At 49.6% G+C, this 13,780-nt stretch overlaps 1 protein-coding gene across 1 annotated transcript in view; it reads left to right on the top strand.

Moving 5' to 3' along the window:
- Nucleotides 1-47: 47 nt before the first annotated feature.
- CAMTA1 (calmodulin binding transcription activator 1) overlaps nt 48-13,780 on the top strand; it is a 35,781-nt gene continuing 22,048 nt past the window's right edge. Inside the window, exons 1-6 of the mRNA XM_032232211.1 lie at nt 48-174; nt 1,915-2,049; nt 8,197-8,327; nt 8,976-9,172; nt 11,550-11,628; nt 12,611-12,926. Of these exons, the coding sequence (XP_032088102.1) occupies nt 8,211-8,327; nt 8,976-9,172; nt 11,550-11,628; nt 12,611-12,926 (709 nt within the window). The 5' untranslated portion in view covers nt 48-174; nt 1,915-2,049; nt 8,197-8,210. The remainder of the gene's footprint in view (nt 175-1,914; nt 2,050-8,196; nt 8,328-8,975; nt 9,173-11,549; nt 11,629-12,610; nt 12,927-13,780) is intronic.

Genomic DNA, 13,780 nt, shown 5'->3' on the forward strand with positions numbered 1-13,780 from the left:
CCCAGCGGCCACTGACCCCCCCCCCCTCTCTCTTACTCCCTCCGCAGGGCGGCGTGAAAGTCTTGATCACTGGATCCTGGCAAGAAGCCAGCAACAACTACAGCTGCCTTTTTGATCAAATCTCCGTGCCAGCCTCACTAATCCAGCCAGGGGTGCTACGCTGCTACTGCCCAGGTGAGGGTCTCTGGCAAGGCAGGGGCTGTGGGGTCAACGGGAAAGAGGCTCAAAGACGTAGGGAAGTCCCTGGCGTTCGAGTCTCTGTCTGTCTGTCTGTCTGCCTGCCTGCCTGCCTGCCTGCCTGCCTGCCTGCCTGCCTGCCTGCCTGCCTGCCTGCCTGCCTGCCTGCCTGCCTGCCTGCCTGCCTGCCTGCCTGCCTGCCTGCCTATCTATCTATCTATCTATCTATCTATCTATCTATCTATCTATCTACCTACCTACCTACCTACCTACCTACCTACCTACCTCTTATCTATCTATATATCTACCTACCTATCTCATCTATCTATTTATCTATCTCTATCTATCTATCTATCATCCATCTATCATCTATCTATCTATCTATCTATCTATCTATCTATCTATCTATCTATCTATCTATCTATCTATCTATCTACCTACCTACCTATTTATCTCTTATCTATCTATATATCTACCTACCTATCTCATCTATCTATCTATCATCTATCTATCTATCTATCTATCTATCTATCTATCTATCTATCTATCTATCTATCTATCTATCTATCTATCTATCTATCTATCTATCTATCTATCTATCTATCTATCCTATCTATCTATCTATCTATCTATCTATCTATCTATCTATCTATCTATCTTATCTATCTATCTACCTACCTACCTACCTACCTACCTACCTACCTACCTACCTACCTACCTCTTATCTATCTATATATCTACCTACCTATCTCATCTATCTATTTATCTATCTCTATCTATCTATCTATCTATCTATCTATCTATCTATCTATCATCCATCTATCATCTATCTATCTATCTATCAATCTAATCTATCTATCTTTGACTATATCTATCTATCTCTATCTATCTCTGTCTCTATGTCTATCTCTCTATTGATTGATATAGATAGATATAGAGATAGATAGTCGTAGATAGATAGATAGATAGATAGATAGATAGATAGATACGATATAGAGATATATAAAATGGCTGTGTGTATGTATGTATGTTCCAACATAACTCTGGAATGCCTCAAGCAATTTCAACCAAACTTGGTACACAGATGACTTACTCTCTGGAGACAAATACTGTGGAGGTAAGACAGCCCTAAAACCCCTCGGGGTGTGCGTTCAGTTAAGATACAGCCTGTTGTGCCTTAAAATTGTGTACTGCCGTAAAATGAATTCTACTGTACAGCGCAATGGAGTTTTCATGGTAACGGCTTCACAGTACACCACCAGGGGGGTCCCTCTAGTAAGGGGGAAACCCCAACATTAGAAATTACGTTTGATGCAGACATTTCCCTCCTATAAATAAATACCCAGGCAACCCCAGGATTATCGACTACTATTATAGAAAAGAAGATGTGGATACTCTGGAAAGAGTGCAGAGAAGAGCAACCAGGATGATTAGGGGACTGGAGGATAAAACATATGAAGAACGGTTGCAGGAACTGGGTATGTCTAGTTTAATGAAAAGAAGGACCAGGGGAGACAGGATAGCAGTCTTCCAATATCTCAGGGGCTGCCCCAAAGAAGAGGGAGTCAAGCTATTCTCCAAGGCACCTGAGGGTAGAACAAGAAGCAATGGGTGGAAACTAATCAAGGAGAGAAGCAACTTAGAACTGAGGAGAAATTTCCTGGTCAGGGAGAACAATTCATCACGACTTGCTTCTAGAAGTTGTGGGTGAAACTCGCATCCTTTTTGTCGTTTCAGCTCACGACACCGGCCTCGTCACACTGCAGGTGGCTTTCAACAACCAGATCATTTCCAATTCGGTGGTTTTCGAATATAAGGCCCGAGCATTGCCAACCCTTCCTTCTTCTCAACACGACTGGCTGTCGCTGGATGGTGAGGAATGCAAGACACAGAAAGGATTTGGGGGGAGTGGGGGAGTGGGGAGTGGGAAGGGCTTAAGGAATGGGGCAGAGCTTAGGAAGCCGGTACCATGCTGGCAATCTGCACCCAGACCCCTGCCTAAATCAGAATATTTCTGAACTTTAAGATGGGTGGACAACTTTCAATAGGTGGACAATTTTAAGATAGGTGGACTTTAAGATGGTGGACAACTTTAAGATGGGGACAATTTTAAGGCGGAGAACTTTAAGATGGGGACAATTTTAAGACGGAGAACTTTAAGATGGGGACAATTTTAAGACAGAGAACTTTAAGATGGGGACAATTTTAAGACAGAGAACTTTTAGATGGGGACAATTTTAAGACAGAGAACTTTAAGATGGGGACAACTTTAAGACAGAGAACTTTAAGATGGGGACAATTTTAAGACAAAGAACTTTAAGATGGGGACAATTTTAAGACAAAGAACTTTAAGATGGGGACAATTTTAAGACAAAGAACTTTTAGATGGGGACAATTTTAAGACAGAGAACTTTTAGATGGGGACAATTTTAAGGCGGAGAACTTTAAGATGAGGACAATTTTAAGACGGAGAACTTTAAGATGAGGACAATTTTAAGACGGAGAACTTTAAGATGGAGACAATTTTAAGACAGAGAACTTTAAGATGGGGACAATTTTAAGACAAAGAACTTTAAGATGAGGACAATTTTAAGACAAAGAACTTTAAGATGGGGACAATTTTAAGGCGGAGAACTTTAAGATGGGGACAATTTTAAGACGGAGAACTTTAAGATGGAGACAATTTTAAGACAGAGAACTTTAAGATGGGGACAATTTTAAGACAGAGAACTTTAAGATGGGGACAATTTTAAGACAGAGAACTTTTAGATGGGGACAATTTTAAGACAGAGAACTTTAAGATGGGGACAACTTTAAGACAGAGAACTTTAAGATGGGGACAATTTTAAGACAAAGAACTTTAAGATGAGGACAATTTTAAGACAGAGAACTTTTAGATGGGGACAATTTTAAGACTGAGAACTTTTAGATGGGGACAATTTTAAGACGGAGAACTTTAAGATGGGGACAATTTTAAGACGGAGAACTTTAAGATGGGGACAATTTTAAGACGGAGAACTTTTAGATGGGGACAATTTTAAGACAGAACTTTAAGATGGTGGACAACTTTAAAATGGGTGGATTAAGATGGGTGGACATCTTTAAAATGGACAATTTTTAAGAGAGGCAACTTTAAGATGGATGGACAACTAGGATGGGTGGAAACTTTAAGATGGGCAACTTTTAAGAGAGACAGCTTTAAGATAGTGGAGAACTTCAAGATGGATCGATAACTTTAAGAATGCTTTAAGATGGTTGAAGTTTAAAGCATTTAAGATGGCACATCTAGCTGGGGAATTCTGGGAGATGAAGTCCACTTGTCTTCATCCATGGAACGGCTTGCCTTCGGAAGTTGTGGGTGCTTCATCCCTGGAGGTGTTTAAGAAGGACTTGGGCTCAGGTAGTAGGGTTGGACTAGAAGACCTCTGAGGTCCCTTCCAAGCCCTACACTGAAGTGGTAAGAGGAAGCAGGAGGTATTGCCATGAGGTAGAAATGTGTGGTTTAATTTTAGAAGTCATCGTGGTTTTGACACCCATCGGCTGCAAAAGACCAGGATGATTTGATTCCACACCCGACAATCTGTGACTCAATTGAAAGTGTGCGATGGAAGAATTATTGTACAGGCAGTCCTTGGTTTACAATCATCTGTTTAGTGACTGTTGGAAGTTACGGCAGCACTTGGGAGGGGGTGGTGACGTAATTGGTTCCCACGGTCACATGATCAACTTTCAGAGGCTTAGCAACTGGCACGGACTTACGACAGTTGAACCGACGGTTGGGTCCTGCGATCTCCATGGGTGACTTTCCCCAGCTGGATTTGTTTAACGACTGCAGGGATTCGCTTAATGGCTGCAGTGATTCACTTAGCAACTTTGACCCAAAGGGGGCAAAAAACCTCGCCTAACGACTGCGTTGCTTAGCAGCGGAAATGCTGGGCTTGGTTGCAGTCGAAAGATTAGCTGTAGTTAAGACTGCTCTTTGAATCCTCACAGCAGCCCTGCCAGGTAGGCCAGGCAGAGAGTGGAAGGGGGGCTTGCGATGCAGTGGCCCAGGGCCTCCACTGGGCAAAGGCTTTCTACCTGGGATTGCCCACTTAGGGTTATACGGGGGGGGGGAGAAGATGGGGCAGTGGGGCTCCCTCCGGATGGGGCAGGAGAGGGGGGGCAGCATCCTCAGCCTGGTGGGGGGGGGAAGAGGAAGAAAAAAGAGGAAGAGGAGGAGAGAAAGAAGAAGAGAGGGAGAGGGAGAGGAAAAAGGGGAGGCAGAGGAAGAGGATTTATAACAGATTAACAGAGTTGGATGGGACCTTATAGGTCATCTAGTCCAACCCCTCCCACACACATACCATTTCTGGCAAATGGCAGTCCAAAGGAAGAGGAAGAAAAAGAGAAGAGGAAGAGAAGAAGTGGAGGAGAAAAAAGAGGGGGAGGAGGGGAGGGGGAGAAAGAAGAGGAAGAGAAGAGGAGTTAGTGGGGAAAAAGAAGGAGGGGGAGGAGGAGGAAGACGAAGCAGAGAAAAAGGAGGAGAGGCTGAGGAAGCAGAAGAGGAAGGGGAGAAGAAGGGAGAAGGAGAGGAGGCGAAAAAAGAGGAGGAGAGGGAGAGGAGGCAGAAGAGAAAAAGGAGAAGAGGGAAGGAGGAAGAGGAGAAGAAAAAAAGGGAGGAGAAGCAGAAGAGGAGCAGGAAGGGAAGAAGAGGGAGATGAAGGAGGGACAAAAGGAGGAAGAGAAGAGAGGAAGCAAAAAAAGAGAAGGGAGGGAAAAGAGGCAGCGGAGAAGGAGAAAAAGGAGAGGGAGAGCAGGCAGAGGAGAAAAAGGAGAAGGAGAAAAAGGAGGAGAGGCAGAGGAGGCAGAAGAAAAGCAGGAAGGAAGGAGGAGGGAGAGGAGGAGAGGAAAAAGAAGAGAGAGAGGGAGGAGAGGGAGAAAAAGGTGGAGAGGAGGAAGAGAAGAAGAGGAAGGGAAAAAAGAGGAGGGAGAGAAGAGGGAGCAGAGAAGGAGGAAAAGGGAGAGGCAGAAGAAAAGCAGGAAGGGAAGAAGGAGGAGAGGAGAAAAAGAAGGGAGGAAGGAGGTAGAGGAGAAGGAGAAAGTGGAGGAGAGGTGGAAGGAAAGGAGGAAGGAGGGAGAGGAGAAGTAGGACGGAAGAAGGAAGACAGGAAGAACAGAGAGGGAGAAGGAGAATGAGAAGAAAGTGGAGAAGAGGCGGAAGAAAAGGAGGAAGGGAGGAAGGAGGGAGAGGAGGACAAAGAAGAAGGTCCTGCGCGCTTCCCTTCGCTGCCTCTCCCGGCTGAAGCGGCTCAGGGTCCGCGGCCGTTGCCCTCCGTGCGGATGCGGCGGCCGGGGCTGCATTGCGGGGGCGGGAGAGCGTCGCGGAGCCTCTGCCGGGCCATCCGCGGCGGTTTCTCCGTCCCCTCCGGCGCGGCTCTCCGGGCGGCATCGCGGGTCCTCGCCGGGCGCTCCCCCTGCTCCGGAGCGGGCTGATGTCACTTTCCACGCCGCCGATTGGACCGTCCGCGCCCAGCCCAGGCGGGGCTGCCGTCTCGGGCTGCGGCTGCGGCGGCGGCCGGCTCGGCGCTGCCCATCGCGGAGCTGCGCCGCCCGGGCTGCCTGCGGGGAAGCGGAGGGGGGGCGCCCGTGGGAGGGGAGGGGGCCCGTCCGTGGGCGAAGAGAAGGGCATGGCCAGCCCGCCTCTGCTGAGCCCGGCCCCACGGTAAGCTCCCCGCGCCCGCGGGGGAAGGGGAAAGGCGGCGGCGGCGGGGGGGGTTCCACACACGGGCTCCGCGGACGCGGGTGGGAGTGGGCTGGGGGGTCGCGGCCCCCTCTCCGGCAGTCGGATGTCCTCCGCGGCCGCTGGTCCGCATTTAGGGACCCTCCCTCGGTTGGGCGACGGGGGGGGGTCCATCAGAGAAGTTTTGGGGTGGGGTGGGAAACAGGTCGTCCCTATTACTCCTTCACCCCCTCCCCACGTATTTGAGGGCGAGGGACCCCCCCGCCCTTAGGTGGCCCTCTGGGGTGTCCCTCGGACCTCCCGACCGTGGGAAAATATATCCGACCGTGGGAATATCCAAACGCCTGCAAAGGAGGGCAACCGGAGAGGGGGGGGGGGAGGCTCTTCCAACAGCCCTCTCCCCCTCCCACTGCGGACTCGTCTGGCACTTGGGGGGGTGGGGGCTGCGAGGCACACAACCCGCCCCCTCCCCAAACAGAATGCAGAGTTGCGCTGGAAGCTTTGCAAAGAAAGCAAGGGAAAATGTTACAAACTCGAAGCTTCCCACCCTCCTCCCCGTAGATGTTATTTTAAGGGAGGGTCTCTCTCTCTCTCCCTCTCTCTCTCTCTCTCTCTCTCTCTCTCTCTCTCTCTCTCTCACTCACTCACTCACTCACTCACTCACTCACTCACACACACACACACACACACACTCTTAAAACCCCAACACCTGAAAAAAGAACATTTGCAACCTGACTTGGAGTTTCCAAAACTATTTGGGGCCCAACATCTGATTTGCAAATTTACAGTTAGGAGCTGCCCAGAGTGGTGGAAGGAGGGGGGGGGGACATCCAAATTTAATAAACAAACAAACAGATAAATAAGCAAACACATGAAATATATTTAGTGTCTGTAACGGAGACATTAAGACCGGGAAGTGGAAAGGAGAGAAATCCTCGCAGAGACAAAGCGCCATTTGACTATTACTACAATTAGTCCTCTTAACGGCCATAATGCAGCGCGGGATTTCCGTTGCAAAGCAAGGCAGTTGTTCAACTGAATTTTGCCCCCCCCCCATTTTGCGGCCTTTTTTGCCGCAGTTGCGAAGCGAATCGCTGCAGTCGTTAAGTGAATGTGGGGTCGTTAAGTGAACCAGGCTCCCCCCATTGACTTGGCTTGTCGGAAGGTCGCAAAAGGGGGTCACGTGACCCTAGGACACTGCGACCGAGTCAGTTGCCAAGTGATGCTGCAATGGTTATAAGTGTGGAAACACAGTTTTTTTTTCAGAGTCATTGTGACTTCGAACGGTTATAAGTCGAGGATTACCCGTATAGGGCAAGGCATTAGAACAGATTGTGAAGCAAGCGTGTCAGTGAATATTAAGAAAAGAATGCTACAGTAATTAAGAGTTGGAAGGACTACCAGGAACACATATAATATCAGGCTGATCTTACCCGATTGGTAGACGGAGGGAAGGCTGTAGATGTAGTTTATCTTTAAAGGAAAAAAAATTACACTCTTCCTTATGGACCAGACGAAGAAATAGGGGCTAGAATCGTACTGCAACCTGCTAAATATGAAACTGTTGTGGCCCAGCAGGAGCTGTTGGAGCTGCCACCAGACTCCGACAGCGAGGGGCCCTCTGAGTCAGCTCTGGAGGATGTGGAGGACCCTGGACAGGCTTCTGACTCCGAGCAGGGCGCAGAGAGGCTGGTTGGCCACCAGGAGGTGCCTGAGCCTTGGACCAGTGGGGAGGAGACAAGGGAGAGTGAGCCGGAGGCCAGTAGTGAGTTGTTCCTGGATGCACGCCATCGAAGAGCTACTAGGCGTCAGGAACAATTACGCAATTACAGGAGGTGATTGCACTCAGCTGGTGGTCATTAGGCTCCTCTCCAGACTATAAAAAGGCTACTTGTGCAAACGCTCCTCTTTGCAGAAGTCAACACAGGATCGAATGTCGGAGAACTTTGTATGAGCTTGGCAGGCTGGATTGCTGCCAAGCCTTATCTGTGTTTATTGCTGCCAAGGCTTGTCTGTGCTGGGTTGCTGCCAAGGACCTGTCTGTCTGTTAATTAAATGCCGTAATTTATCTCTGGCTCGGAGTGTGCTTTGGTGTGGAACGAGGGGGGTCGGAACATGAAACTATCTATACCAATGTGGTTTTATGCTGAGGACCGCTTGTTCTTTGTGGCAGTGGATAAATACGACCTGAGTGACCATCCGTTTCACAGCGTCCAAGGTGTGGGTTTCTCCCCCGCTCCCCTCCAAGGCTTCTCTTCCCTGACCATCTCTTTCCTCTCTTTGGGGGGGGGTCGCAGATAACCAGTTCAGGATGTCGATTCTGGAACGACTGGAGCAGATGGAGAGAAGGATGGCGGAGATGACCACCATCCAGCAGCACAAGCCAAGCGGGGGCAACAGCAGCGCCAACGGAGGTAGCCAAGCACAGGTAAGGGCCGAAGCTTTGCGCGTCTCCTGTCAGGCCAGTGGGTGAAGGAAGAGCTAGCCGAGGGCCCTTCTGGATGCTCTCTCTCTCTCTTTTTCTAGTACTGAAGGGGTGCTTCTAGCACTGATGACGTTACCTAGCTGGTTCATGAAACGTCTGCAAGAAAACAGCGTCAAACAAATCGAATAAATAATAAAGCAAAAAGGCCAGTTGTCCCAGGACAGAACACTTTTTGACACGATTTAAAATTTTCCCACTCCGGAAGAAGCCCGAGAGAGGAAGTGTTGGAATTCATGGTTGAAATGAGTCTTTATGTAACAACTACAGTTGTGTTCAACCAGTAGATGGCAGTGTTGACAAATTTGGACCTATGTATCTTCTTTTAGCACCCTGTTTCTTGTTACAGTTAAGCTGTTAAGTAGTAAAGCACGTGGTGACTGTGCTCTATATAAACAGAATTTCTAACAGGAAAACACGCCAGCAGAAAGTCCACATGACAGGTGTGTGTGTGGGGGATCTTCTCCAGATACCACCACCACCAGCATAGCACACTTATCCTTCTTTCTGGACCCTTCCCCGCCCACTCAAGCCTTTCACGCATATGTGTTCCCCTCCGGGTTGCCTTCCTCACCGCGGTCTCTTCCCTTGCAGTGCATCTCGGAGGCCGCCACCTTGGGCACCTGCTTCGAGAGCCGCGTTGTGGTGGTGTGCGAGAAGATGATGAGCCGAGCATGCTGGGCTAAATCCAAACACCTGATCCACTCCAAGACGTTCCGGGGAATGACCCTCTTGCACCTCGCGGCCGCCCAGGGTTACGCTACCCTTATCCAGACGCTGCTCAAATGGCGGTAAGAGTTTGCGGGAGATGGAGAGGTGGGTTTTCGGTCTGCTCACACCAAGGAGGTTGCATCCTCCTTCCCGTGTTGTCGTCCCGACAAGGTGTGACTTTGCAGTTGGGCCTCTGCCCTCGGTGGACAAAGCAGTGTTGTCCGATAAGAGCCGAGGTGGCGCAGTGGTTAGAGTGCAGTACTGCAGGCCACTTCAGCTGACTGCTATCTGCAGTTCGGCGGTTCAAATCTCACCCGCTCAGGATTGACTCAGCCTTCCATCCTTCCGAGGTGGGTGAAATGAGGACCCAGACTGTGGGGGCGATATGCTGACTCTGTAAACCGCTTAGAGAGGGCTGAAAGCCCTATGAAGCGGTATATAAGTCTAACTGCTATTGCTATTGCTAAGAAAAGGGCCTCTCCAGGTGTGCCAGGCCCAATGGAACCACACAACGAGGTGGAGATTTACAGCAGCTTTACAAGTGGCCCATCATAACTCTTGACCATTCATTCATCCTTTGGTCAATACATCCAAGGTCCGGATGAGCCTTTCCCGCAGCTGCTGCCCACACAGGAGTCACACTTAAGGGATGGTCAGCTGGGGTTCTTTTTACGAACAGACGCAACTGATTGGAAAATGTCTACCAATAATAATTTCCTGCAGAGGCTTAAGTTTCTTAAGGGAGAGGGACTTGGAAGCTTTCCTTCCCCAAGGCCCATTGTCCTGGTTTCAAAGCAGGGTCTGCTTACTCATGGGCCTCTTCCTGCTTTCCCCCTTAGGACAGGTGTGGATGGGGGAGGGAGAGGAAGAAAGGAAGAGAGAGAGAGAGAGAAAGAGTGGGGGGGGGAGAGGAAGAGAGGGGAGGATGGAGAAAGGGAGAGAGAAGGGGAGAGGGAGAGGAAGAAAGGGAAAGGGAGAGGTGAGAGAGGGTGAGGGGATGGAGAAATGAAAGAGAGAAGAGAAGGAGAGAGGGGAGGAAGAGGGAGAGAAAAAGAGGGGAGAGGAAGAGAGGGGAGGATGGAGAAAGGGAGAGAGAAGGGGAGAGGGAGAGGGAGAAAGGGAAAGAGAGAGAAAGGGAGAGGTGAGAGAGGGTGAGGGGATGGAGAAGAAAGAGAGAAGGGAAGGAGGGAGAGAGAGGTGAGGAAGAGGAAGAAAGGGAGAGAAAAAAGAGGGTCGAGAGAGAGGAAGAAGGGGAGGGAGAAAGGGAGAGAGAAAGAGAAGTGAGAGAGGGTGAGGGGATGGAGAAATGAAAGAGAGAAGGAGGGAGAAAGGGGGAGGAAGAGAGGAAGAGGAAGAAAGGAAGAGAAAAAAGTCGAGAGAGAGGAAGAGGGGGATGGAGAAAGGGAGAGAGAAGAGAAAGAGGGAGGGCAAAAGAGGGGCAAGAGATAGAGAAGGAAGGAGGAACAGGGATAAAAGAGGGAGGAGGAGGAGAGGGAGAGGAAGAGGGGTGAGGTGGAGAAAAGGAGAGAGAAGAGATGGGAGAGGAAGAGCGGGAGGAAGGGAAAGAGAATAGAGAGAGAAGAGGAGAAGAGAAAGAGGGGGAGGAAGGGGAGGGAGAAAGGGAGACAGAGAAAGAGAGAAGTGAGAGAGGGTGAGAGGATGGAGAAATGAAAGAGAGAAGAGAAGGAGGGAGAGAGAGGTGAGGAAGAGGAAGAAAGGGAGAGAAAAAAGAGGGTCGAGAGAGAGGAAGAAGGGGAGGGAGAAAGGGAGAGAGAAAGAGAAGTGAGAGAGGGTGAGAGGATGGAGAAATGAAAGAGAGAAGAAAAGGAGGGAGAGGGGGGGAGGGAGAGAGGAAGAGGAAGAAAGGGGGAGAAAAAAGAGGGTCGAGAGAGGGGAAGAAGGGGATGGAGAAAGGGAGGGAGAGAAGAGAAGGAGGGAGAAAGAGGAAAGGCGAAAGAGAGGGGAGGAAGAGAGAGAGAAGGAAGGAGGAACAGGGATAAAAGAGAGGGGGAGAGGGAGAGGAAGGGGGGAGAGGAGAAAAGGAGAGACAAGAGAAGGGAGAGGAAGAGCGGGGGAAAGGGAAAGAGAATAGAGAGAGAGGAGGAGAAGAGAAAGAGGGAGAGGAAGGGGAGGGAGAGAAAGAGAAGAGAGAGAAGGAGAGAGAGAGAGAGAAAAAGAGAGAGCGCGCCACGGCCTCTAGGCTCCGAAAGAAACCCGATCCGCCGTTTTCCTGGAGCTTCTCCCGGGATTGAATTGAATTTGAATTGAATTTGAATAGATTTGTATGCCGCCCAATCCCGAAGGACTCCGGGCGGCTTACATAAAAACAATTAAAAGATTAAAAACACAAAACAATACCATTTAAAACAGGAAAACTCAACATGCACTCAGTTATAATGGGGCTGAAGTCCGTCCTTCTCGTCCTCCTCATCCTCTCTCTCCTCCTTCATCCCTCAGCAACAAACACTCCGACAGCATCGATCTGGAGCTGGAAGTCGACCCGCTGAACGTCGACCACTTCTCCTGCACGCCACTGGTACGGAGCGAAGTCCTTGCGTGGGCCGGGAGATGCTTGGGGTTGGGAAATGGGGGGCGAGGGGGTTCAGGATCGCTTGCTACAAGGGAGTTGGGGGCCCACAGGTGGTCCTCGACTTACAATAACTCACTTAAGGACCGCTCAGGGTTACCACGGCGGTGGGAAAAAGCAACCGAGGACCATTTTTCCCCACACTCGAATTCCCAGGATTCCCGCAGTCACATGACCCAAATTCAGAGGCTTAGCAACTGGCATGTACTCATGACAGTTGCAGTGTCCCGGGGTGACGCGATCCCCTTTTGTTGACTGCCTGAGAAGCGGGGAAGCTGGATCCGCTTAACAACTGCTTGATTGGCTTAAAAACGGCAGCGGTTCACTTAACAGCCGCCATGGCAAGAAAGGTCGTTAAAATGGAGCGAGGCTCTCTTAAGAACTGTCTTGCTGAGCCACAGAAATCTGGGGCTCTGTTCTGGTCATAAGGTGAGGGCTACCCCTATATCGCAAGTCCTTACAACTGACAACTGTGATGTATGTATGTCATAACTAATGACCGTCGTAGGTTGTGGCATCTATTTGTCCGGCCTGGTCTTATAAATTACAAGCCTGTAATTTGAGGCGTCTGTTTGAATTTTAAATCACAAATATCTATATATTTTTTTTGAGGGGGGAAGATTCATTGTAACTTTGAACAGGACGTAAGTTTGAGTGAGTGTTGTGGTAACAAAATCCCTCATGGAACGGCAGCGCGCATCTTATTCGCTGTCATGGCCGCTCATGGTTCAACCTGTGGGAGGAAGCAGGTTGTGGATCGAGTCCCCACTTGGGTGAGAAAACCTAGTAGATTCGTTTAGCGATCCAGTTTCCCACCTGGGGTTCAAAGGAGGAATTGTACAGCCGAACCTCCGTTGAGGCGACATAGGCTACTGCGGCAGGAAATCTCTTCCGTCTTCCCCAATGACCCCGGGAACCTTTTCTCTTCCAGATGTGGGCCTGCGCTCTGGGTCACACGGACGCCGCCGTGGTCCTTTACAAGTGGGACCGGCGGGCCATCTCCATCCCCGACTCGCTCGGCAGGCTGCCGCTGACCATCGCCCGCTCCCGTGGCCACGTCAAGCTGGCCGAGTGCCTTGAGCAGCTGCAGCGGGAGGAGCAGGCCCAGCTCCGGCCGTCCCCTCGCGTCCCCTGCCCTTCGCAGGAAGAGCCCGGCGGCGACAACTGGACGTCCCAATGGCCCAGCAAACTCATCGCCTCTCAGGACCAGCAAAAGGGAATCACGGTGATTTCCAATGCGAACGCAGGTAGGTTGGCAACGAAAGGCCTTCTACTGCCCACCTTCTCAAACATCCATGCTAGCACTGATGATGTTGCCTAGTTTGGTAATGTGATGTCTACTAAAAAAAAACAAACCTCGGTCACAGAGTACCAAGAACAACGAGGTCATCTAGTCCAACCCTCTGTTCAGCCAGGAGTCCCTAGACCATTTCAGACAAGCGGTTGCCCAAACTCTTCTTAAAAACCTCCAGTGATGGACGAGCCACATGTTCTGGAGGCAACTTCTGTTCCACGGGTTTTGACCTGGGATTACAGAATCTTGAAGGGTTTCTGATGAAGCCCCTGTTCACACAGGAGACCTTCCTTCCATCCATCCATCCCTCTCTCTATCATGCATCTTCTATTTCTATTTCTATTATTTCTATTTCTATTATTTCTATTTCTATTTCTGTTTCTATTATTTCTATTTCTATTATTTCTATTTCTATTTCTATTTATTGAATTTATAGGCCGTCCAATCCCGGAGTATAAATGTTATCTTATCTCTCTCAGAATCATAGAATCCTAGGGATGGATGGGACCTTGGAGGTCTTCTAGTCCAACCCCCTGTCCAAAACAGGAGGTCACCATTTCAGACAAATGCTTGTCCAATCTCTCCTTAAAAGCCTCCGGTGTTGGGGCATTCACAACTTCTGGAGGCAACTTCTGTTCCACTGATTAATTGTTCTCACTGCCAGGAAATTCCTCCTCAGTTCTAAGTTGCTTCTCTCCTTGATTAGTTTCCACCCATTGCTTCTTGTTCTACCTTCAGGTGCTTTGTAGAATAGCTTGACTGCCTCTTCTTTGGGGCAACCCCTGAGATATTGGAAGACTCCCCTCA

The sequence above is a fragment of the Thamnophis elegans genome, chromosome 15 (genome assembly GCF_009769535.1).
Source record: "Thamnophis elegans isolate rThaEle1 chromosome 15, rThaEle1.pri, whole genome shotgun sequence".
NCBI lineage: Eukaryota > Metazoa > Chordata > Lepidosauria > Squamata > Colubridae > Thamnophis > Thamnophis elegans.